The sequence below is a fragment of the Melanostigma gelatinosum genome (genome assembly GCF_949748355.1).
Source record: "Melanostigma gelatinosum genome assembly, chromosome: 21".
In the NCBI taxonomy this organism is placed as follows: domain Eukaryota; kingdom Metazoa; phylum Chordata; class Actinopteri; order Perciformes; family Zoarcidae; genus Melanostigma; species Melanostigma gelatinosum.
The window spans coordinates 618,792-643,281 of NC_136654.1; the positions used below are offsets into that span (position 1 = coordinate 618,792).

A 24,490-nucleotide genomic window follows, 5' to 3' on the forward strand; every position below is an offset into this window, starting at 1 on the left:
CTTCATCACTATGACCAGCTCTACTCTTCATCACTGTGATGCAGCTCTACTCTTCATCACTATGATGCAGCTCTACTCTTCATCACTATGATGCTGCTCTACTCTTCATCACTATGATGCTGCTCTACTCTTCATCACTATGATGCAGCTCTACTCTTCATCACTATGACGCAGCTCTACTCTTCATCACTATGATGCAGCTCTACTCTTCATCACTATGATGCAGCTCTACTCTTCATCACTATGATGCTGCTCTACTCTTCATCACTGTGATGCAGCTCTACTCTTCATCACTGTGATGCTGCTCTACTCTTCATCACTGTGATGCAGCTCTACTCTTCATCACTATGATGCAGCGCTACTCTTCATCACTATGATGCTGCTCTACTCTTCATCACTATGATGCAGCTCTACTCTTCATCACTATGATGCTGCTCTACTCTTCATCACTATGATGCAGCTCTACTCTTCATCACTATGATGCAGCTCTACTCTTCATCACTATGACGCAGCTCTACTCTTCATCACTATGATGCTGCTCTACTCTTCATCACTATGATGCAGCTCTACTCTTCATCACTATGATGCAGCTCTACTCTTCATCACTATGATGCAGCTCTACTCTTCATCACTATGATGCTGCTCTACTCTTCATCACTGTGATGCAGCTCTACTCTTCATCACTATGATGCTGCTCTACTCTTCATCACTGTGATGCAGCTCTACTCTTCATCACTATGATGCAGCTCTACTCTTCATCACTATGATGCAGCTCTACTCTTCATCACTATGATGCTGCTCTACTCTTCATCACTATGATGCAGCTCTACTCTTCATCACTATGATGCTGCTCTACTCTTCATCACTATGATGCAGCTCTACTCTTCATCACTATGATGCTGCTCTACTCTTCATCACTGTGATGCAGCTCTACTCTTCATCACTATGATGCAGCTCTACTCTTCATCACTATGACGCAGCTCTACTCTTCATCACTATGATGCTGCTCTACTCTTCATCACTATGATGCAGCTCTACTCTTCATCACTATGATGCAGCTCTACTCTTCATCACTATGATGCAGCTCTACTCTTCATCACTATGACGCAGCTCTACTCCTCATCACTATGACGCAGCGCTACTCTTCATCACTATGATGCAGCTCTACTCTTCATCACTATGATGCTGCTCTACTCTTCATCACTGTGATGCAGCGCTACTCTTCATCACTGTGATGCAGCTCTACTCTTCATCACTGTGATGCAGCTCTACTCTTCATCACTGTGACGCTGCTCTACTCTTCATCACTGTGACGCTGCTCTACTCTTCATCACTATGATGCTGCTCTACTCTTCATCACTATGATGCTGCTCTACTCTTCATCACTATGATGCTGCTCTACTCTTCATCACTGTGATGCAGCTCTACTCATCACTATGACGCAGCGCTACTCTTCATCACTATGATGCAGCTCTACTCTTCATCACTATGATGCAGCTCTACTCTTCATCACTGTGATGCAGCTCTACTCTTCATCACTATGATGCAGCGCTACTCTTCATCACTATGACGCTGGTCTACTCTTCATCACTATGATGCAGCTCTACTCTTCATCACTGTGATGCAGCTCTACTCTTCATCACTGTGATGCAGCTCTACTCTTCATCACTATGATGCAGCGCTACTCTTCATCACTATGACGCTGGTCTACTCTTCATCACTATGATGCAGCTCTACTCTTCATCACTGTGATGCAGCTCTACCCTTCATCACTATGATGCTGCTCTACTCTTCATCACTGTGATGCTGCTCTACTCTTCATCACTGTGATGCTGCTCTACTCTTCATCACTATGATGCAGCTCTACTCTTCATCACTGTGATGCAGCTCTACCCTTCATCACTATGATGCTGCTCTACTCTTCATCACTGTGATGCTGCTCTACTCTTCATCACTGTGATGCTGCTCTACTCTTCATCACTATGATGCAGCTCTACTCTTAATCACTGTGATGCAGCTCTACCCTTCATCACTATGATGCTGCTCTACTCTTCATCACTGTGATGCTGCTCTACTCTTCATCACTATGATGCTGCTCTACTCTTCATCACTATGATGCTGCTCTACTCTTCATCACTGTGATGCTGCTCTACTCTTCATCACTATGATGCTGCTCTACTCTTCATCACTATGATGGTGACCCAGCCATCAAAGAATAAAGACACTTTCGGTGTATTTTCCCTTTAACTCACGAGACGCAGCATGTTTTATACTTAATGTGACTATAATTCATACTTTGGCATCTTATTCTGAAAACCGGATGTTGTCTCACGTTAATCTTTAAACTCCTTCGATCTGTGGCGTGTGAATGTCAGCGTGTAGGTGCACTAACATGTGAGTGTGTGTGACTTTACTGCAGCGATGTCCAGTAGTCTCCGTTCCTCCACCGCTGCCAGTGAGCAACGGGCTTTCAAAATAAAATAATAAAATGCGTTAACGCGCTGCCGTTAATTAATGAATGCATTCACGCATTAACTTGCCCAGCACGAGTAAATATGTTTTAATAATCATCTTTATATTTCGTTTGATTTGCACGACAACTTCTGAGAAATAAACTTCATACGAAAACAATAACAACAGAAACGTTTATGAAACTTACTTTCTGTAAAACAGAAAACACAAAGTTCACATCAGGTGTGTGTGTGTGTGTGTGTGTGTGTGTGTGTGTGTGTGTGTGTGTTAGAAGTAGCTCTGCAGAGGTTCTCCCAGGATGTGCTCCATCTCCTGAACCACCTTCTGGACCTGCTGCTCCACCTCCTCACACTCATCTGAAACACACACATCACTGATGAGACATCTACTGAGATATACACAGCATATATTATATTATATAATATAATATATATAATATACTATAATATAATATAATATAATATAATGTATATAATATAATGAATATAATATAATGTATATATATATAATATAATGAATATAATATAATGTATATATATATATAATATAATGAATATAATATAATGTATATATATATATAATATAATGAATATAACATAATGTATATATATATAATATAATGAATATAATATAATGTATATATATAATATAATATAATGTATATAATATAATGTATATATATATATATATATATATACATACACATTATATTATATATATACACATTATATTATACACACACACACACACACACACACACACACACATATATATACACATATATATATACACATATATATATATATATATATATATGTATATATAGTATTGGGCAACGATTAATCTCATTGTTATGTCAAAGTTCAATCATGAATTCATAAGTCGTGTATTGTGCACTTTTATATTAAAGTGCTGCTCTATGAACTAAAGGTGAATAACATTGTGTGTGAACACTTTAAACACATCAGGTTGTTGTTAGCAGCAGTGTTCTCTTCACACAGCAGCAGTTATAACACAGTTACAATGATTCTGATCATAGATATTCAGGTGTTCACAACTTCATCTTCATGTGTGTAAGAGATGATATTTAAATATACTTCTTGAAAACTGAAACCTATCTACGTCATGTTTTTATGTTGTTAAATTCTCAGTAGTGATACTAAATGATGCTTATTATACATATTACACACAAAACACTTTAAAAACTCGACAATATGTATTTTAATATTGTCACTGTTGTAAATTGTTTGATTGACTTTTATTGTGAAGAGCATGAAAACGGAAGTGCTTTTACTTTGAAGGAAGTAGAATGGTACGTGTTCTTGACACGAACAATGTTGATGTCGGGTGTCAGAGCGCGTTGTGTTCACTGTAACTCTGCTGTGTTAAAAATGTTGCTTAATAATAAAAATAAACAAAACTGCGTGAACGCGCGATAATATAATTGTCGGCGTTAATGAATGAATGCGTTAACGCGATAACTTGCCCAGCACTAATAGAGTGTGTGTGTGTGTGTGTGTGTGTGTCCTCACCCTCCATCAGCTCAGCCAGGAAGGGGATGGTCTCTGGAAGGAGAACCACGTAGTTCTCCTTCAGTTTAGAGGCCAACTCCATCAGCATCAGCAGAGAGGAGAAACGCACCTGAGGAGAGAGAGGGGGAGGGGGGAGAGGGGGAGGGAGAGGAGAGAGAGGAGGAAGTATTCAGATATTTTACTGCAGTAAAAGTACACAATTTTAGAAACCCAGAAGACCAGTCTGAACCCGCATCCTTTGAGTGTGTGTGTCTCTGCGTGTGTGTGTGTGTCTCTGCGTGTGTGTCTCTGCGTGTGTGTGTGTGTGTCTCTGCGTGTGGGTGTCTCTCTGCGTGTGTGTGTGTGTGTCTCTGCGTGTGTGTGTGTGTGTCTCTGCGTGTGTGTCTCTGCGTGTGTATGTGTCTCTCTGCGTGTGTGTGTCTCTCTGCGTGTGTGTGTGTGTGTCTCTGCGTGTGTGTCTGTGTGTGTCTGAGTGTGTCTCTGAGTATGTGTGTCTCTGTGTGTGTGTGTGTGTGTGTGTGTGTGTGTGTGCGTGCTCACCTTAGAGTCCCGGTGTCTGGTCTTCAGCAGGATCTGGTAGTTGAGAGTTTTCCACTGGGAGTCGTCTGTCAGCGCCACAGAGAACTGACCCACACAGGGGACCAGGTGCTGGGTCACCATCTGCTGGTAGACCTGGTCTCCTCCAGCTGTGTTCTCCAGCTGCAGGGACCAAAGAGACAGGTGTGTGTGAGACAGGTGTGTGTGAGACAGGTGTGTGTGTGTGTGTGTTTGTGAGAGACAGGTGTGTGACCCTCACCTGGTCCACCAATGGGAGCATCAGAACTTCAGCTCGTTCTTTGCTGATGAACTTGTGAGAGTCGAACATGAAGATCTTAAAGAGACAGTCGAGGACGGAGAAGAGCAGCAGAGAGGACTTCTCCTCACAGTCAAAGAGACACTCTGCGAGAGACACACGAGACATGATCAATAATCATCATCTATCAGAGACATGACCAATAATCATCATCTATCAGACATGATCAATAATCATCATCTATCAGAGACATGATCAATAATCATCATCTATCAGACATGATCAATAATCATCATCTATCAGACATGATCAATAATCATCATCTATCAGAGACATGACCAATAATCATCATCTATCAGAGACATGATCAATAATCATCATCTATCAGAGACATGATCAATAATCATCATCTATCAGACATGATCAATAATCATCATCTATCAGAGACATGACCAATAATCATCATCTATCAGAGACATGATCAATAATCATCATCTATCAGACATGATCAATAATCATCATCTATCAGAGACATGATCAATAATCATCATCTATCAGAGACATGACCAATAATCATCATCTATCAGACATGATCAATAATCATCATCTATCAGAGACATGATCAATAATCATCATCTATCAGAGACATGACCAATAATCATCATCTATCAGACATGATCAATAATCATCATCTATCAGAGACATGATCAATAATCATCATCTATCAGACATGATCAATAATCATCATCTATCAGACATGATCAATAATCATCATCTATCAGACATGATCAATAATCATCATCTATCAGAGACATGACCAATAATCATCATCTATCAGAGACATGATCAATAATCATCATCTATCAGAGACATGATCAATAATCATCATCTATCAGACATGATCAATAATCATCATCTATCAGACATGATCAATAATCATCATCTATCAGAGACATGACCAATAATCATCATCTATCAGAGACATGACCAATAATCATCATCTATCAGACATGATCAATAATCATCATCTATCAGACATGATCAATAATCATCATCTATCAGAGACATGATCAATAATCATCATCTATCAGACATGATCAATAATCATCATCTATCAGACATGATCAATAATCATCATCTATCAGAGACATGACCAATAATCATCATCTATCAGACATGATCAATAATCATCATCTATCAGACATGATCAATAATCATCATCTATCAGAGACATGATCAATAATCATCATCTATCAGAGACATGACCAATAATCATCATCTATCAGACATGATCAATAATCATCATCTATCAGACATGATCAATAATCATCATCTATCAGAGACATGATCAATAATCATCATCTATCAGACATGATCAATAATCATCATCTATCAGACATGATCAATAATCATCATCTATCAGACATGATCAATAATCATCATCTATCAGAGACATGATCAATAATCATCATCTATCAGACATGATCAATAATCATCATCTATCAGAGACATGATCAATAATCATCATCTATCAGACATGATCAATAATCATCATCTATCAGACATGATCAATAATCATCATCTATCAGACATGATCAATAATCATCATCTATCAGAGACATGATCAATAATCATCATCTATCAGAGACATGATCAATAATCATCATCTATCAGAGACATGATCAATAATCATCATCTATCAGAGACATGATCAATAATCATCATCTATCAGAGACATGATCAATAATCATCATCTATCAGACATGATCAATAATCATCATCTATCAGACATGATCAATAATCATCATCTATCAGACATGATCAATAATCATCATCTATCAGAGACATGATCAATAATCATCATCTATCAGAGACATGATCAATAATCATCATCTATCAGAGACATGATCAATAATCATCATCTATCAGAGACATGATCAATAATCATCATCTATCAGAGACATGATCAATAATCATCATCTATCAGAGACATGATCAATAATCATCATCTATCAGAGACATGATCAATAATCATCATCTATCAGACATGATCAATAATCATCATCTATCAGACATGATCAATAATCATCATCTATCAGACATGATCAATAATCATCATCTATCAGACATGATCAATAATCATCATCTATCAGACATGATCAATAATCATCATCTATCAGACATGATCAATAATCATCATCTATCAGAGACATGATCAATAATCATCATCTATCAGACATGATCAATAATCATCATCTATCAGAGACATGATCAATAATCATCATCTATCAGACATGATCAATAATCATCATCTATCAGACATGATCAATAATCATCATCTATCAGAGACATGATCAATAATCATCATCTATCAGACATGATCAATAATCATCATCTATCAGACATGATCAATAATCATCATCTATCAGAGACATGATCAATAATCATCATCTATCAGACATGATCAATAATCATCATCTATCAGAGACATGATCAATAATCATCATCTATCAGAGACATGATCAATAATCATCATCTATCAGACATGATCAATAATCATCATCTATCAGAGACATGATCAATAATCATCATCTATCAGAGACATGATCAATAATCATCATCTATCAGACATGATCAATAATCATAACATCGAATGAATCAAAGTCAAATATTATATTATAATAATAAAATAACATTAAAAACAAATTCAATTAAAATTGAAAGACGACATTCAACAATTAAGTAAATAACATGACGTGAAATAACTTCATTAAAATATTATATATAAATATAAATATAATATAAATAAATAATGTACAAAATAGTTACTTTATTTAAAATCAAATGGATCAAATAGGATAAAATATATAAATAAAACAATATAATTTAATTAAGTCTTGTACAATAAAGTACAATAAAATAAAATGTAATAGATTACAATATAATAAAATAAAGTTTAAAAAAAGAAAACAAGGTTAAATCAATTAAAAGAGTAGAATACAATAAAGGATGAACTGCACATAAATCAAACACTGCATAATAATAATCATCATAATCATAATAATAATCATAATAACAATAATTATAATAACCATACTAATAATCATAATAATAATAATAATAACCATAATAATCATAATAACCATCATCATAACCATAATAATAACAATCATAATAATAATAATAATCATCATAACAATGATTATAATAACCATAATAATAATCATCATCATAATAATAATGATAACCATAATAATAATAATAATAACCATAATAAGAATAATCATAACTATAATAATAATCATAATAACCATAACTATAATAATAACCATAATAATAATCATAACCAGAATAATAATAATAATCATCATAATAATAATAACCATAATAATAATAATAACTATAATAATAATAATAACCATAATCATCATAATAATAATCATAATAACCTGTCTTGGAGCGGTTGGTCTGTTGCAGCAGCTCAGAAAACGGTTTCACCAGATTTCCAGCGAACAGGACGAAGAGTCCTTTGAGTCTCTCTGAGATGAAGTCCACCAGACGGTAGAAAGTCAGGAGACGCTCTTTAGTGTCCGACTTACTCCAGTCAAACAGCTGAGAGACAGAGACAGACAGTCAAGACAGCTGAGAGACAGACAGTCAGACAGCTGAGAGACAGACAGTCAAACAGCTGAGAGACAGAGACACAGACAGTCAAGACAGCTGAGAGACAGACAGTCAGACAGCTGAGAGACAGACAGTCAAACAGCTGAGAGACAGAGACACAGACAGTCAGACAGCTGAGAGACAGACAGTCAGACAGCTGAAAGACAGAGACACAGACAGTCAAGACAGCTGAGAGACAGACAGTCAAGACAGCTGAGAGACAGACAGTCAGACAGCTGAAAGACAGAGAGACAGACAGTCAAACAGCTGAGAGACAGAGACAGACAGTCAGACAGCTGAGAGACAGACAGTCAGACAGCTGAGAGACAGACAGTCAGACAGCTGAAAGAGAGAGACAGACAGTCAAACAGCTGAGAGACAGAGACACAGACAGTCAAGACAGCTGAGAGACAGACAGTCAGACAGCTGAGAGACAGACAGTCAGACAGCTGAAAGACAGAGAGACAGACAGTCAGACAGCTGAGAGACAGAGACAGACAGTCAGACAGCTGAGAGACAGACAGCTGAGAGACAGAGACACAGACAGCTGAGAGACTGAGAGACAGACAGTCAGACAGCTGAGAGACAGACAGCTGAGAGACAGAGACACAGACAGCTGAGAGACAGACAGTTGAGAGACAGAGACACAGACAGCTGAGAGACAGAGACAGACAGCTGAGAGACTGAGAGACAGACAGTTGAGAGACAGAGACACAGACAGCTGAGAGACTGAGAGACAGACAGTCAGACAGCTGAGAGACAGACAGTTGAGAGACAGAGACACAGACAGCTGAGAGACAGAGACACAGACAGCTGAGAGACTGAGAGACAGACAGTCAGACAGCTGAGAGACAGACAGCTGAGAGACAGAGAGACAGACAGTCAGACAGCTGAGAGACAGAGAGAGACAATCAGACAGCTGAGAGACAGACAATCAGACAGCTGAGAGACTGAGAGACAGACAGTCAGACAGCTGAGAGACAGACAGTCAGACAGCTGAGAGACAGAGCGACACAGACAGCTGAGAGACAGACAGCTGAGAGACAGAGAGACAGACAGTCAGACAGCTGAGAGACAGACAGCTGAGAGACAGAGAGACAGACAGGTTACCTTGAAGAACAGTGGTCTGAATGTGACCTCTGATAGTTTCATCACCATGGTGAGCAGACAGTCGATAACATGACCTTCGACCTCCGCCGTCTTCTGCAGATCTCCCTGCAGACAGCAAGTCAGGGGTTAAAGCTCGAGACGTGAACCAATGACGTCTCTGGTAGACCTGTCAATCAGCGTGTAGCCCCGCCCTAAAGCATCCCCTGCTTTATGGTCTGTGTGACTCTAAATGGACCATAATGTACTAAATGAACATCATGCTGTATTGAAGAAGACTTGAAACTAGAGATTGAACGTGAGACACTTTGTTTACATCAACACCTGTAAACAACAACAACAACAACGAGGCGTAAACATCGGACTCACCCGACAGTGTTGGGCTCTGAAGTCCAGGGCCACGAGGAACAAGGAGGTGAGCTCTGATTGGTGGAAGTTGAGCTGGTCTTTCTCCATGTGAGCGATGTGTTCCTTCAGGATGCTCATCAGCGCCCCCAGCTGCCGCTGCAGGGAAGCACAGCCGATCTGTGATTATTATGCTTCATGTTCGTGACAGATTCAGATATGTTATGTTTTTAGTGAAATGCATTCTGGGAGAAGTAGTTGACTTCTATCCCTCAGCTTCTTTGACGTTCTTTTAAATGAAAGCAGAAGATAAAAGAAGTTTTCCTCCAGATCTACGAGAGAGAACCTCTTTGTTTACGAGTGTAGAGAACTACAGGAAGCAGTTCATCTCTACCTTCCTGTCCAGCACCATGCTGATGTAGCACCTGGTGAGGGTGGGCAGCAGGACCCTGGGGGGCAGCCGGGTGGCGAGGGAGCTCCTGAGGGAGGAGAGACGCATCTTCAGCTGAGCGGCGGCCGAAGAAGAGGACGAGGAAGACTCCAGCAGACGAGTCAGCCGACACACCTGTGTGTGTGGGGGGGGGACGGGGGGGACAGGAAGTGAAGCGTCAAACACCTGGTGAGCGTGTCGTTTCCTGTGCCGGGGCCGCTCCGGTGAGGCGTACCTGTGAGGTGGTGTCCTGCAGGTACGGGCTCATGAAGTGAGGCAGCGTCTCGGTGACGCGCTGCAGGGCGGTGACGGCGCTCAGCAGGTAGATCTCATTGGTCAACAGCTCCTTCCTGTCCGTCAGCGCGGTCAACACCGCCGGCATCAACCTGGGGACAGAACAGAGGAGTTACTATCACTAACGTTCAGAGGTACATATTATGTTGCGTTATATTTACATACCTCGGTAGCTGAGGGATGGCGAGGGCCTTCAGCGCTCCGACCACCTGGGCGATGCAGAGCAGAGCGCTGCTCGTCACGTTCTTCTCCTCCTCCGTCTTCATCACGATGTCCACCGTCTGCTGCAGCACGGGGACGAACGCCTCCTGGTGGGCGGAGCCCAGACTGCGACAGAGCAGCTTGAGGCTGTAGAGCGCCGTCTGTCGGTTGATGGCATGCTCCGCCTCCTGCTCCGCCTCCATCACCCGACAACCACTTTTACCCACAATGCTCAGGAGGTCGCCGATCAGCTGTAACAGCACAGTGACCTGAGAGGAGAATGATGAAATAATAAAATCAAACTGAAGTAGATGTTATAATTACTTTATAACGTGTGATTCTATCAACGCTACACACATGTTGTAATGTCGTTATGTGATTTTACATATAAAGCACGTTACATTAGCTTCACTAGCTAACGTGTTGTTATGACATCACGTGTTGTACAGCCTCACCTGTTGGTCCTCCCACTGCGTGCGGTGCTGCAGCTTGTTGTTCAGCAGCTCCAGAGCTTTCCTCCTGACTGACGCCAGCTCGTTGCCCATCAGCCCCCTCATCACCGTGATGAAGGCGTCCGTGGGCAACAAGGAGTTCACCTGAGCAACAGAAGACCGCAACACGGTGACCGATGTGCTGGCGGGTGACGGAGGTAACGACACATCTGAGGGGTCCTTGTATTCAGATAGATGGATATGAAGATGTATTTACTGACCTTATCCAGGACTTCGTAGGCCTTGTTGAGTAGAACCCTCCAGAACTTGGCGGTGGGCTTGTCGGCGTTGTCCTCCACACAGCGAGCGACGCCGTGGATGTAACGCAGGATCTCCTCCAGCAGCCTGAAACACCAGCGAGCCGTTAGCCTGCTGCTTCACATCCAAACTCACCTGCAAGTGTCACTTTAAACTCACCTCTGCTGCAGAGACTCGTCCACAGCGTCTCCTCTGTCTGCCACCTGAACACAGACCACCACATGTTTACATACGCTACAGAACGCTGGGGATTGTGAACGCCGCGTCGGAGACATCGCCCACCTTCCCGATGAAGCCGGCCGAGCCGAGCAGCTGAGCCATGAAGGAGACGGAGAGGAACTTGAAGTGTCTCAGCTCTTTGCTGCTGTGAGCCTCCAGACTGAAGATCAGCTCCTCTACCTCTTCCTCCTCCTCCTCAGTCTTCTTCTTGGGTCCCGGCCGGCGCTTCACCGGAGCTGCAGAGACTTAAATGTTAGTTTTCGTCTTCTTAAGCCTAAAGGACACGTTATTTGTTGTGTTGATGAGCTCCTCACCGTCGTCTTTGTCGTCGGGCAGCTGCAGGAGGAAGGTGAGGACGTTGATGAGGGAGGTGAGCTGATCGCTGACCTCGAACTCACAGCAGAGAGAAATCCAGAAGTCCACGTCTTTCTCCAGAGCTGCATCCTAAAAACACATCAAACACTTTTCATTTCCTGCTGTGGATCAGTCGAAGCTGAAAATGTACACGTGGATTCACACGTTAAAGTCTCAACTACAACTCCCACAATGCCTTGCTGCGACACTCGCCTTCTCGCCGGTGGAGCTGGCGGTCTGCGTGGCGTGCAGCTTGAACAGGAGGAGCATTAGGACCCAGAGGAAGCGGGCGGGGCCCAGCGTGGTCACCAGCTGACTGAGGATGGGAAGACGCCGGTGATCAGGAACGTGAGGAAGAGCGTCAACAAACACGTGAAGAACACGAGTCACCACAGACACCACGTGAGACGAAGAGCTGCCGTCAGACAGCTGGTGGGCCTGAGGAAGAGGAGGAGGAGGAAGAAGGTTACTGGATCTTTCCATCCTGTAGCTCTTGGCCTCCAGCAGCTGGTCTCCAGTCCCACCTGGATCAGAGCCGGTATCACCATCTGCACCGTCTGGTCGATGACTCTGAAGCTGTAGGCGTCGTCCAGGCGCATGATGTTGGCTCCCATGAAGGTGAAGATGGGCATGATGTTGTGGAGGACTTTCTCCTGGAGGGCCACACACAGGTCAGACCATCGTCAGTGTTCTGCTACATCATAACAATGCTGGCTTTAGATGAACACACTCACAGGGAAGATGGCGGCGGCGGCGCCCAGCAGCAGCAGAGCGTGGTGGTGCGTCTGCGGCATGTCGGACGCTCTGATGCACTGAACCACCAGCTCCACGCTGAACTTATCTTCATCCAGCACGTCTGAGGAGGAGAACATGAGCAACAGGCTCGGTTAGTGAGTTCCTGCAGAGGAAACGGTGTTCACGACCCGTCCTCCCTCCGATGACCTACCGGGACCCACAGCGCCCCCTTCAGGACACAGTTTGTGGCAGATGTTGAGCAGACAGCTGAGCAGCAGCTGCTTGGTGTACTCCATGTTGGTGTGATCATCTGGACCCAGCTCCAGACTCCTGAGAACACAACACATGTCAGAAGGTCTGACCCTGTTTCTGTTCTAATGTACTGCACATCACTTCCTAACCAACGAGCACATGAATGGTCACCGAGAGAGCAGGACAGATGTTACCTGGCGAGCAGAGAGAACAGAACCGGCACCAGCGTCTGGGCTCTCTTCAGCTTCTTCTTGTGCTGCAGCAGCTCCAGGATCAGAGTGACTCTGCTCCAGGACACAGCGCCCCCCTGTGGACGCCCGTCACCGGCCTCCTGAGGCCTCCTGATGGACACACAAAGTACAACATGTACCTCTGACATGAAGTGGAGTCGAGTATAAAGGAGCAGGAACATTACAATAAGTACCTCACTATTGTACTTTAGTACAGTACTTGTAAATAAACTTCACCTCATTCTGCTGCGGCGGCTCTGCTGCACCGTCACGCTCACTTTGGGTTTCTCAGGAGGAGCGAGCTCATTGGCCACCAGCTGAGCGTCCAGCGTCAGCTGACACAGAGAACAACAAAAGGTCAGCTGACTAACAGACAGGAAGTGGTGTCTACAGACAGGAAGTGGTGTCTAACAGACAGGAAGTGGTGTCTACAGAGGTTGAGGCTGTGCAGCAGCTGGTCTCTCACCCCTTTAAACACGCTGCTGATGGTGTTGGCCACCAGAGGACTCCGGCTCTCCACCAGCACGTCCAGCATCACCGACAGCAGCTTCTGCTGCACCGCCTCGTCTCCGAGGGCCGAGAAGAACGGCCTGGTGATCTGAGACGATGAAGAGGAAGAATGAAGAGGCAGGATGAAGAGACAGGAGGAAGAGGCAGGATGAAGAGGAAGGAGGAAGAGGCAGGAGGAAGAGGCAGGAGGAAGAGGAAGAGGCAGGATGAAGAGGCAGGATGAAGAGGCAGGAGGAAGAGGCAGGAGGAAGAGGCAGGAGGAAGAGGCAGGAGGAAGAGGCAGGAGGAAGAGGCAGGATGAAGAGGCAGGATGAAGAGGCAGGATGAAGAGGCAGGAGGAAGAGGCAGGAGGAAGAGGCAGGATGAAGAGGAAGGAGGAAGAGGCAGGATGAAGAGGCAGGATGAAGAGGCAGGATGAAGAGGCAGGATGAAGAGGCAGGAGGAAGAGGCAGGATGAAGAGGCAGGAGGAAGAGGCAGGATGAAGAGGCAGGATGAAGAGGAAGGAGGAAGAGGCAGGATGAAGAGGCAGGATGAAGAGGAAGGAGGAAGAGGCAGGAGGAAGAGGCAGGAGGAAGAGGCAGGATGAAGAGGAAGGAGGAAGAGGAAGGAGGAAGAGGCAGGAGGAAGAGGCAGGAGGAAGAGGAAGGAGGAAGAGGCAGGAGGAAGAGGCAGGATGAAGAGGAAGGAGGAAGAGGAAGGAGGAAGAGGCAGGATGAAGAGGCAGGAGGAAGAGGAAGGAGGAAGAGGCAGGAGGAAGAGGCAGGATGAAGGAGGAAGGAGGAAGGAGGAAGAGGCAGGATGAAGAGGCAGGATGAAGAGGAAGGAGGAAGAGGCAGGAGGAAGAGGCAGGATGAAGAGGAAGGAGGAAGAGGAAGGAGGAAGAGGCAGGAGGAAGAGGCAGGATGAAGAGGAAGGAGGAAGAGGCAGGAGGAAGAGGCAGGATGAAGAGGAAGGAGGAAGAGGAAGGAGGAAGAGGCAGGATGAAGAGGCAGGAGGAAGCGGCAGGAGGAAGAGGAAGGAGGAAGAGGCAGGAGGAAGAGGCAGGAGGAAGAGGAAGGATGAAGAGGAAGGAGGAAGAGGCAGGAGGAAGAGGCAGGAGGAAGAGGCAGGATGAAGAGGCAGGATGAAGAGGAAGGATGAAGAGGAAGGATGAAGAGGAAGGATGAAGAGGAAGGAGGAAGAGGAAGGAGGAAGAGTAAGGAGGAAGGAGGAAGAGTAAGGAGGAAGAGTAAGGAGGAAGAGTAAGGAGGAAGAGGCAGGATGAAGAGGAAGGAGGAAGAGGAAGAATGAAGAGGCAGGAGGAAGAGGCAGGATGAAGAGGCAGGAGGAAGAGGCAGGAGGAAGAGGCAGGATGAAGAGGCAGGAGGAAGAGGCAGGAGGAAGAGGCAGGAGGAAGAGGCAGGATGAAGAGGCAGGATGAAGAGGCAGGAGGAAGAGGCAGGATGAAGAGGCAGGATGAAGAGGCAGGATGAAGAGGAAGGAGGAAGAGGAAGGAGGAAGAGGCAGGATGAAGAGGCAGGATGAAGAGGCAGGAGGATGAGGCAGGAGGATGAGGCAGGATGATGAGGCAGGATGACGAGGATGACGAGGCAGGAGGAAGAGGCAGGAGGAAGAGGCAGGATGAAGAGGCAGGATGAAGAGGAAGGAGGAAGAGGAAGGAGGAAGAGGCAGGATGAAGAGGCAGGATGAAGAGGCAGGAGGAAGAGGCAGGATGAAGAGGAAGGAGGAAGAGGAAGGAGGAAGAGGCAGGATGAAGAGGCAGGATGAAGAGGAAGGAGGAAGAGGAAGGAGGAAGAGGCAGGATGAAGAGGCACGATGAAGAGGAAGGAGGAAGAGGAAGGATGAAGAGGCAGGATGAAGAGGCAGGATGAAGAGGCAGGATGACGAGGCAGGAGGAAGAGGCAGGAGGAAGAGGCAGGATGACGAGGCAGGAGGAAGAGGCAGGAGGAAGAGGCAGGATGAAGAGGCAGGATGAAGAGGCAGGAGGAAGAGGCAGGAGGAAGAGGCAGGATGAAGAGGCAGGATGAAGAGGCAGGAGGAAGAGGCAGGAGGAAGAGGCAGGATGAAGAGGCAGGATGAAGAGGAAGGAGGAAGAGGAAGGATGAAGAGGCAGGATGAAGAGGCAGGATGAAGAGGCAGGATGAAGAGGCAGGATGACGAGGCAGGAGGAAGAGGCAGGAGGAAGAGGCAGGAGGAAGAGGCAGGATGACGAGGCAGGATGAAGAGGCAGGAGGAAGAGGCAGGAGGAAGAGGCAGGAGGAAGAGGCAGGAGGAAGAGGCAGGAGGAAGAGGCAGGAGGAAGAGGCAGGAGGAAGAGGCAGGAGGAAGAGGCAGGAGGAAGAGGAAGGAGGAAGAGGCAGGATGAAGAGGCAGGAGGAAGAGGCAGGATGAAGAGGCAGGAGGAAGAGGCAGGAGGAAGAGGCAGGATGAAGAGGCAGGAGGAAGAGGCAGGAGGAAGAGGAAGGAGGAAGAGGCAGGAGGAAGAGGCAGGATGAAGAGGCAGGATGAAGAGGAAGGAGGAAGAGGCAGGATGAAGAGGCAGGATGAAGAGGAAGGAGGAAGAGGCAGGAGGAAGAGGCAGGAGGAAGAGGCAGGATGAAGAGGAAGGAGGAAGAGGAAGGAGGAAGAGGCAGGATGAAGAGGCAGGAGGAAGAGGCAGGAGGAAGAGGAAGGAGGAAGAGGCAGGATGAAGAGGAAGGAGGAAGAGGAAGGAGGAAGAGGCAGGATGAAGAGGCAGGAGGAAGAGGAAGGAGGAAGAGGCAGGATGAAGAGGAAGGAGGAAGGAGGAAGAGGCAGGATGAAGAGGCAGGATGAAGAGGAAGGAGGAAGAGGCAGGAGGAAGAGGCAGGATGAAGAGGAAGGAGGAAGAGGAAGGAGGAAGAGGAAGAGGCAGGATGAAGAGGCAGGATGAAGAGGAAGGAGGAAGAGGCAGGAGGAAGAGGCAGGATGAAGAGGAAGGAGGAAGAGGAAGGAGGAAGAGGCAGGATGAAGAGGCAGGAGGAAGAGGCAGGAGGAAGAGGCAGGAGGAAGAGGCAGGATGAAGAGGAAGGAGGAAGAGGAAGGAGGAAGAGGCAGGAGGAAGAGGCAGGAGGAAGAGGCAGGAGGAAGAGGCAGGATGAAGAGGCAGGATGAAGAGGAAGGATGAAGAGGAAGGAGGAAGAGGAAGGAGGAGGAGGAAGAGGAAGGAGGAAGAGGAAGGAGGAAGAGGCAGGAGGAAGAGGCAGGAGGAAGAGGCAGGAGGAAGAGGCAGGAGGAAGAGGCAGGATGAAGAGGCAGGATGAAGAGGCAGGAGGAAGAGGCAGGATGAAGAGGCAGGAGGAAGAGGCAGGAGGAAGAGGCAGGAGGAAGAGGCAGGAGGAAGAGGCAGGAGGAAGAGGCAGGAGGAAGAGGCAGGAGGAAGAGGCAGGAGGAAGAGGCAGGAGGAAGAGGCAGGAGGAAGAGGCAGGAGGAAGAGGCAGGATGAAGAGGAAGGAGGAAGAGGAGTGAGGAAGAGGCAGGATGAAGAGGCAGGATGAAGAGGCAGGATGAAGAGGCAGGAGGAAGAGGCAGGAGGAAGAGGAAGGAGGAAGAGGCAGGAGGAAGAGGCAGGATGAAGAGGCAGGATGAAGAGGAAGGAGGAAGAGGCAGGATGAAGAGGCAGGAGGAAGAGGCAGGAGGAAGAGGAAGGAGGAAGAGGCAGGAGGAAGAGGCAGGATGAAGAGGCAGGATGAAGAGGAAGGAGGAAGAGGCAGGATGAAGAGGCAGGATGAAGAGGAAGGAGGAAGAGGCAGGAGGAAGAGGCAGGAGGAAGAGGCAGGATGAAGAGGAAGGAGGAAGAGGAAGGAGGAAGAGGCAGGATGAAGAGGCAGGAGGAAGAGGCAGGAGGAAGAGGAAGGAGGAAGAGGCAGGATGAAGAGGCAGGATGAAGAGGAAGGAGGAAGAGGCAGGATGAAGAGGCAGGAGGAAGAGGCAGGAGGAAGAGGAAGGAGGAAGAGGCAGGAGGAAGAGGCAGGAGGAAGAGGCAGGATGAAGAGGAAGGAGGAAGAGGCAGGATGAAGAGGAAGGAGGAAGAGGCAGGATGAAGAGGCAGGATGAAGAGGAAGGAGGAAGAGGCAGGATGAAGAGGCAGGAGGAAGAGGCAGGAGGAAGAGGAAGGAGGAAGAGGCAGGAGGAAGAGGCAGGATGAAGAGGCAGGATGAAGAGGAAGGAGGAAGAGGCAGGATGAAGAGGCAGGATGAAGAGGAAGGAGGAAGAGGCAGGAGGAAGAGGCAGGAGGAAGAGGCAGGATGAAGAGGAAGGAGGAAGAGGAAGGAGGAAGAGGCAGGATGAAGAGGCAGGAGGAAGAGGCAGGAGGAAGAGGAAGGAGGAAGAGGCAGGAGGAAGAGGCAGGATGAAGAGGAAGGAGGAAGAGGAAGGAGGAAGAGGCAGGATGAAGAGGCAGGAGGAAGAGGAAGGAGGAAGAGGCAGGAGGAAGAGGCAGGATGAAGAGGAAGGAGGAAGGAGGAAGAGGCAGGATGAAGAGGCAGGATGAAGAGGAAGGAGGAAGAGGCAGGAGGAAGAGGCAGGATGAAGAGGCAGGAGGAAGAGGCAGGAGGAAGAGGAAGGAGGAAGAGGCAGGAGGAAGAGGCAGGATGAAGAGGAAGGAGGAAGGAGGAAGAGGCAGGATGAAGAGGCAGGATGAAGAGGAAGGAGGAAGAGGCAGGAGGAAGAGGCAGGATGAAGAGGAAGGAGGAAGAGGAAGGAGGAAGAGGCAGGATGAAGAGGCAGGATGAAGAGGAAGGAGGAAGAGGCAGGAGGAAGAGGCAGGATGAAGAGGAAGGAGGAAGAGGAAGGAGGAAGAGGCAGGATGAAGAGGCAGGAGGAAGAGGCAGGAGGAAGAGGAAGGAGGAAGAGGCAGGATGAAGAGGAAGGAGGAAGAGGCAGGATGAAGAGGAAGGAGGAAGCGGAAGGAGGAAGAGGCAGGAGGAAGAGGCAGGAGGAAGAGGCAGGAGGAAGAGGCAGGATGAAGAGGCAGGATGAAGAGGAAGGATGAAGAGGAAGGAGGAAGAGGAAGGAGGAGGAGGAAGAGGAAGGAGGAAGAGGAAGGAGGAAGAGGAAGGAGGAAGAGGAAGGAGGAAGAGGAAGGAGGAAGAGGAAGGAGGAAGAGGAAGGAGGAAGAGTAAGGAGGAAGGAGGAAGAGTAAGGAGGAAGAGTAAGGAGGAAGAGTAAGGAGGAAGAGGCAGGATGAAGAGGAAGGAGGAAGAGGAAGAATGAAGAGGCAGGAGGAAGAGGCAGGATGATGAGGCAGGAGGAAGAGGCAGGATGAAGAGGCAGGATGAAGAGGCAGGAGGAAGAGGCAGGAGGAAGAGGCAGGAGGAAGAGGCAGGAGGAAGAGGCAGGATGAAGAGGCAGGATGAAGAGGCAGGAGGAAGAGGCAGGATGATGAGGCAGGATGATGAGGCAGGATGACGAGGCAGGATGACGAGGCAGGATGACGAGGCAGGATGACGAGGCAGGAGGAAGAGGCAGGATGAAGAGGCAGGAGGAAGAGGCAGGATGAAGAGGCAGGATGAAGAGGCAGGAGGAAGAGGCAGGAGGAAGAGGCAGGATGAAGAGGCAGGATGATGAGGCAGGATGACGAGGCAGGATGACGAGGCAGGAGGAAGAGGCAGGATGAAGAGGCAGGAGGAAGAGGCAGGATGAAGAGGCAGGATGAAGAGGCAGGAGGAAGAGGCAGGAGGAAGAGGCAGGAGGAAGAGGCAGGATGAAGAGGCAGGATGATGAGGCAGGATGATGAGGCAGGATGAAGAGGCAGGATGATGAGGCAGGATGACGAGGCAGGATGACGAGGCAGGAGGAAGAGGCAGGATGAAGAGGCAGGAGGAAGAGGCAGGATGAAGAGGCAGGATGAAGAGGCAGGAGGAAGAGGCAGGAGGAAGAGGCAGGATGAAGAGGCAGGATGAAGAGGCAGGATGAAGAGGCAGGAGGAAGAGGCAGGATGACGAGGCAGGATGAAGAGGCAGGAGAAAGAGGCAGGAGGAAGAGGCAGGATGAAGAGGCAGGATGATGAGGCAGGATGATGAGGCAGGATGACGAGGCAGGATGACGAGGCAGGAGGAAGAGGCAGGATGAAGAGGCAGGAGGAAGAGGCAGGATGAAGAGGCAGGATGAAGAGGCAGGAGGAAGAGGCAGGAGGAAGAGGCAGGATGAAGAGGCAGGATGAAGAGGCAGGATGAAGAGGCAGGAGGAAGAGGCAGGATGAAGAGGCAGGAGGAAGAGGCAGGAGAAAGAGGCAGGAGGAAGAGGCAGGAGGAAGAGGCAGGAGGAAGAGGAAGGAGGAAGAGGCAGGATGAAGAGGCAGGAGGAAGAGGCAGGAGGAAGAGGAAGGAGGAAGAGGCAGGAGGAAGAGGCAGGATGAAGAGGCAGGATGAAGAGGAAGGAGGAAGAGGCAGGATGAAGAGGCAGGATGAAGAGGAAGGAGGAAGAGGCAGGAGGAAGAGGCAGGAGGAAGAGGCAGGATGAAGAGGAAGGAGGAAGAGGAAGGAGGAAGAGGCAGGATGAAGAGGCAGGAGGAAGAGGCAGGAGGAAGAGGAAGGAGGAAGAGGCAGGAGGAAGAGGCAGGATGAAGAGGAAGGAGGAAGAGGAAGGAGGAAGAGGCAGGATGAAGAGGCAGGAGGAAGAGGAAGGAGGAAGAGGCAGGAGGAAGAGGCAGGATGAAGAGGAAGGAGGAAGGAGGAAGAGGCAGGATGAAGAGGCAGGATGAAGAGGAAGGAGGAAGAGGCAGGAGGAAGAGGCAGGATGAAGAGGCAGGAGGAAGAGGCAGGAGGAAGAGGAAGGAGGAAGAGGCAGGAGGAAGAGGCAGGATGAAGAGGAAGGAGGAAGGAGGAAGAGGCAGGATGAAGAGGCAGGATGAAGAGGAAGGAGGAAGAGGCAGGAGGAAGAGGCAGGATGAAGAGGAAGGAGGAAGAGGAAGGAGGAAGAGGCAGGATGAAGAGGCAGGATGAAGAGGAAGGAGGAAGAGGCAGGAGGAAGAGGCAGGATGAAGAGGAAGGAGGAAGAGGAAGGAGGAAGAGGCAGGATGAAGAGGCAGGAGGAAGAGGCAGGAGGAAGAGGAAGGAGGAAGAGGCAGGATGAAGAGGAAGGAGGAAGAGGCAGGATGAAGAGGAAGGAGGAAGCGGAAGGAGGAAGAGGCAGGAGGAAGAGGCAGGAGGAAGAGGCAGGAGGAAGAGGCAGGATGAAGAGGCAGGATGAAGAGGAAGGATGAAGAGGAAGGAGGAAGAGGAAGGAGGAGGAGGAAGAGGAAGGAGGAAGAGGAAGGAGGAAGAGGAAGGAGGAAGAGGAAGGAGGAAGAGGAAGGAGGAAGAGGAAGGAGGAAGAGGAAGGAGGAAGAGTAAGGAGGAAGGAGGAAGAGTAAGGAGGAAGAGTAAGGAGGAAGAGTAAGGAGGAAGAGGCAGGATGAAGAGGAAGGAGGAAGAGGAAGAATGAAGAGGCAGGAGGAAGAGGCAGGATGATGAGGCAGGAGGAAGAGGCAGGATGAAGAGGCAGGATGAAGAGGCAGGAGGAAGAGGCAGGAGGAAGAGGCAGGAGGAAGAGGCAGGAGGAAGAGGCAGGATGAAGAGGCAGGATGAAGAGGCAGGAGGAAGAGGCAGGATGATGAGGCAGGATGATGAGGCAGGATGACGAGGCAGGATGATGAGGCAGGATGACGAGGCAGGATGACGAGGCAGGAGGAAGAGGCAGGATGAAGAGGCAGGAGGAAGAGGCAGGATGAAGAGGCAGGATGAAGAGGCAGGAGGAAGAGGCAGGAGGAAGAGGCAGGATGAAGAGGCAGGATGATGAGGCAGGATGACGAGGCAGGATGACGAGGCAGGAGGAAGAGGCAGGATGAAGAGGCAGGAGGAAGAGGCAGGATGAAGAGGCAGGATGAAGAGGCAGGAGGAAGAGGCAGGAGGAAGAGGCAGGAGGAAGAGGCAGGATGAAGAGGCAGGATGATGAGGCAGGATGATGAGGCAGGATGATGAGGCAGGATGACGAGGCAGGATGACGAGGCAGGAGGAAGAGGCAGGATGAAGAGGCAGGAGGAAGAGGCAGGATGAAGAGGCAGGATGAAGAGGCAGGAGGAAGAGGCAGGAGGAAGAGGCAGGATGAAGAGGCAGGATGAAGAGGCAGGATGAAGAGGCAGGAGGAAGAGGCAGGATGACGAGGCAGGATGAAGAGGCAGGAGAAAGAGGCAGGAGGAAGAGGCAGGATGAAGAGGCAGGATGATGAGGCAGGATGATGAGGCAGGATGACGAGGCAGGATGACGAGGCAGGAGGAAGAGGCAGGATGAAGAGGCAGGAGGAAGAGGCAGGATGAAGAGGCAGGATGAAGAGGCAGGAGGAAGAGGCAGGAGGAAGAGGCAGGATGAAGAGGCAGGATGAAGAGGCAGGATGAAGAGGCAGGAGGAAGAGGCAGGATGAAGAGGCAGGAGGAAGAGGCAGGAGAAAGAGGCAGGAGGAAGAGGCAGGAGGAAGAGGCAGGAGGAAGAGGCAGGAGGAAGAGGCAGGAGGAAGAGGCAGGAGGAAGAGGCAGGAGGAAGAGGCAGGATGAAGAGGCAGGAGGAAGAGGCAGGAGGAAGAGGCAGGAGGAAGAGGCAGGAGGAAGAGGAAGGCGGAAGAGGAAGGAGGAAGAGGAAGGCGGAAGAGGCTGATAACTCAAACGGGCTCCTGGTGTCTCACTGACCTGCTCCAGGGCGATGGTCTGGCAGCTGGGGATGTCGGGGTGCGGCTGGGTCGAGGTCTTCAGAGCTCTGACAAACAGATCCAAACAGTTGTGGTCCTCGGCCAGCAGGGGGGCCGACGCCTCGTCGTACTTCCCCAGGACGAGGCGCATCAGCTGGGTCTCGGCCCGCAGCAGGGTCGGGGTGTCGGGGCCGCTCTGCTCCAGGAGACGATCCAGAACCGGAAGCAGCTCGGACAGCACGGACTGAGAGGACGAGACACCGGATCCACGCGATTAGAACGACACGCCGGGTCCGTTTGCCGATGAGCGTTTACAGGTGTGTTCCTGCCCTCACCTGTCCGTTGAGGCGGCTCAGCGCTCGCAGCAGGCTGCAGGCGCTGTAGGTCGGGCAGCTGGGAGTCTGAACGCTCTGCAGCAGCTGCTGGATCGACGACTGCAGCTTCTTCTGCTGCGTCGTCACTTTAACGGACGAACGCCCGTCATGAAGCACGCCGAGAGCCTGCAGCCGCCAGCGCAAAGAACACGGTTATATGATGCCTATCGATGTGGATACATGTGTATTTATATTTACTTTGTAAAGGTTTGAAGCAGATAAAAGGACACCCTGAAGACATTCATTTGAAAAACCTCCACAAACTATGACATGACGGGTCCCTGTCTCGTGTGACTCAGGCTCACCTGGCTCAGGTACGACGGGTCGGCGATGATCTCCTCCGAGGTCTTCAGAAGCTTCTCTGTGATTGGCTGGAAGGGAGAAGCACCGGCTCCTGATAGGCTGTGCAGAGCACCGAGGGCCGCCCTCCGGACCTCCCGAACCGGAGAGGTGAGACAGCAGAGCAAGGACGGGACCACTAAGAGACAGACAGAGAGACAGACAGAGAGACAGACAGACACACAGAGAGACAGAGAGAGACAGAGACAGAGAGAGAGAGACAGAGAGAGAGAGACAGAGACAGAGGGAGAGACAGAGAGAGACAGACAGAGAGACAGACACACAGAGAGACACACAGAGAGAGAGAGAGACAGAGAGAGAGACAGAGAGACAGACAGAGAGACACAGAGACAGAGAGAGAGAGACAGACAGAGAGAGAGACAGAGAGACAGACAGAGAGACAGAATGACACACAGAGAGAGACACACAGAGAGAGACAGACAGACAGAGAGAGAGACAGACAGAGAGAGAGAGACAGACAGAGAGACAGACAGAGAGACAGACACACAGACAGACAGAGAGACAGAATGACACACAGAGAGACACACAGAGAGAGACAGACAGACAGACAGACAGAGAGAGAGACAGACAGAGAGAGAGACAGACACAGAGAGACAGACACAGAGAGACAGAGAGACAGAGACACAGAGCGACAGAGACACAGAGCGACACAGACAGAGAGACAGAGAGACAGACAGACACACAGAGAGAGACAGAGGGAGAGACAGAGAGAGAGAGACAGAGAGAGACAGAGAGACAGACAGACACACAGAGAGAGACAGAGGGAGAGACAGACAGAGAGACACAGAGAGAGACAGAGGGAGAGACAGACAGAGAGACACAGAGAGAGACAGAGGGAGAGACAGACAGAGAGTGATTGTCAACATCTTAGCTTAGCATGTTAGCATGTTGCTAAACCCAGATGGACCCTTTAATGAGGTTTTTCTTTTACCAGGCGAGTCGGCAGCGACCAGCTGCTCCAGCATGGCGGCCGGCTGGGCGTTCAGCAGAGCTCCGCCCACGTACAGAGCCCGGGTCTGCAGGATGGCGTCCACCTTCACGTCCAGCTGGTCACCGTGGTTACTGCTGTACCCCCACAGCACGCACAGGAAGCGGAAGAGCATCGGCGGCTCGCTCAGGTGAACCTGGAAGAGGTGGACGAAGGTAAGAGTCACCTTAAAGCAGGCTGTCAAACTCATCTTCTCTGGGCC

At 48.6% G+C, this 24,490-nt stretch overlaps 1 protein-coding gene across 2 annotated transcripts in view; it reads right to left on the bottom strand.

The window, feature by feature from the left end:
• Window positions 1-2,631: 2,631 nt before the first annotated feature.
• heatr1 (HEAT repeat containing 1) overlaps window positions 2,632-24,490 on the bottom strand; it is a 34,338-nt gene continuing 12,479 nt past the window's right edge. For both annotated transcript variants that reach the window (XM_079293324.1, XM_079293323.1), the window contains exons 19-44: window positions 24,232-24,424; window positions 23,246-23,418; window positions 22,902-23,066; window positions 22,568-22,810; window positions 13,843-13,974; window positions 13,614-13,711; window positions 13,341-13,487; window positions 13,106-13,224; window positions 12,894-13,015; window positions 12,684-12,812; window positions 12,373-12,597; window positions 12,120-12,249; window positions 11,869-12,041; window positions 11,746-11,789; window positions 11,550-11,673; window positions 11,293-11,433; window positions 10,802-11,106; window positions 10,578-10,728; window positions 10,307-10,477; window positions 9,937-10,071; window positions 9,571-9,675; window positions 8,247-8,409; window positions 4,801-4,943; window positions 4,545-4,703; window positions 4,005-4,113; window positions 2,632-2,828 (exon numbers count right to left, since the gene is read on the bottom strand). In XM_079293324.1, the coding sequence (XP_079149450.1) occupies window positions 2,740-2,828; window positions 4,005-4,113; window positions 4,545-4,703; window positions 4,801-4,943; window positions 8,247-8,409; window positions 9,571-9,675; window positions 9,937-10,071; window positions 10,307-10,477; window positions 10,578-10,728; window positions 10,802-11,106; window positions 11,293-11,433; window positions 11,550-11,673; window positions 11,746-11,789; window positions 11,869-12,041; window positions 12,120-12,249; window positions 12,373-12,597; window positions 12,684-12,812; window positions 12,894-13,015; window positions 13,106-13,224; window positions 13,341-13,487; window positions 13,614-13,711; window positions 13,843-13,974; window positions 22,568-22,810; window positions 22,902-23,066; window positions 23,246-23,418; window positions 24,232-24,424 (3,888 nt within the window). In that variant the 3' untranslated portion in view covers window positions 2,632-2,739. The remainder of the gene's footprint in view (window positions 2,829-4,004; window positions 4,114-4,544; window positions 4,704-4,800; window positions 4,944-8,246; window positions 8,410-9,570; window positions 9,676-9,936; window positions 10,072-10,306; window positions 10,478-10,577; window positions 10,729-10,801; window positions 11,107-11,292; window positions 11,434-11,549; window positions 11,674-11,745; window positions 11,790-11,868; window positions 12,042-12,119; window positions 12,250-12,372; window positions 12,598-12,683; window positions 12,813-12,893; window positions 13,016-13,105; window positions 13,225-13,340; window positions 13,488-13,613; window positions 13,712-13,842; window positions 13,975-22,567; window positions 22,811-22,901; window positions 23,067-23,245; window positions 23,419-24,231; window positions 24,425-24,490) is intronic.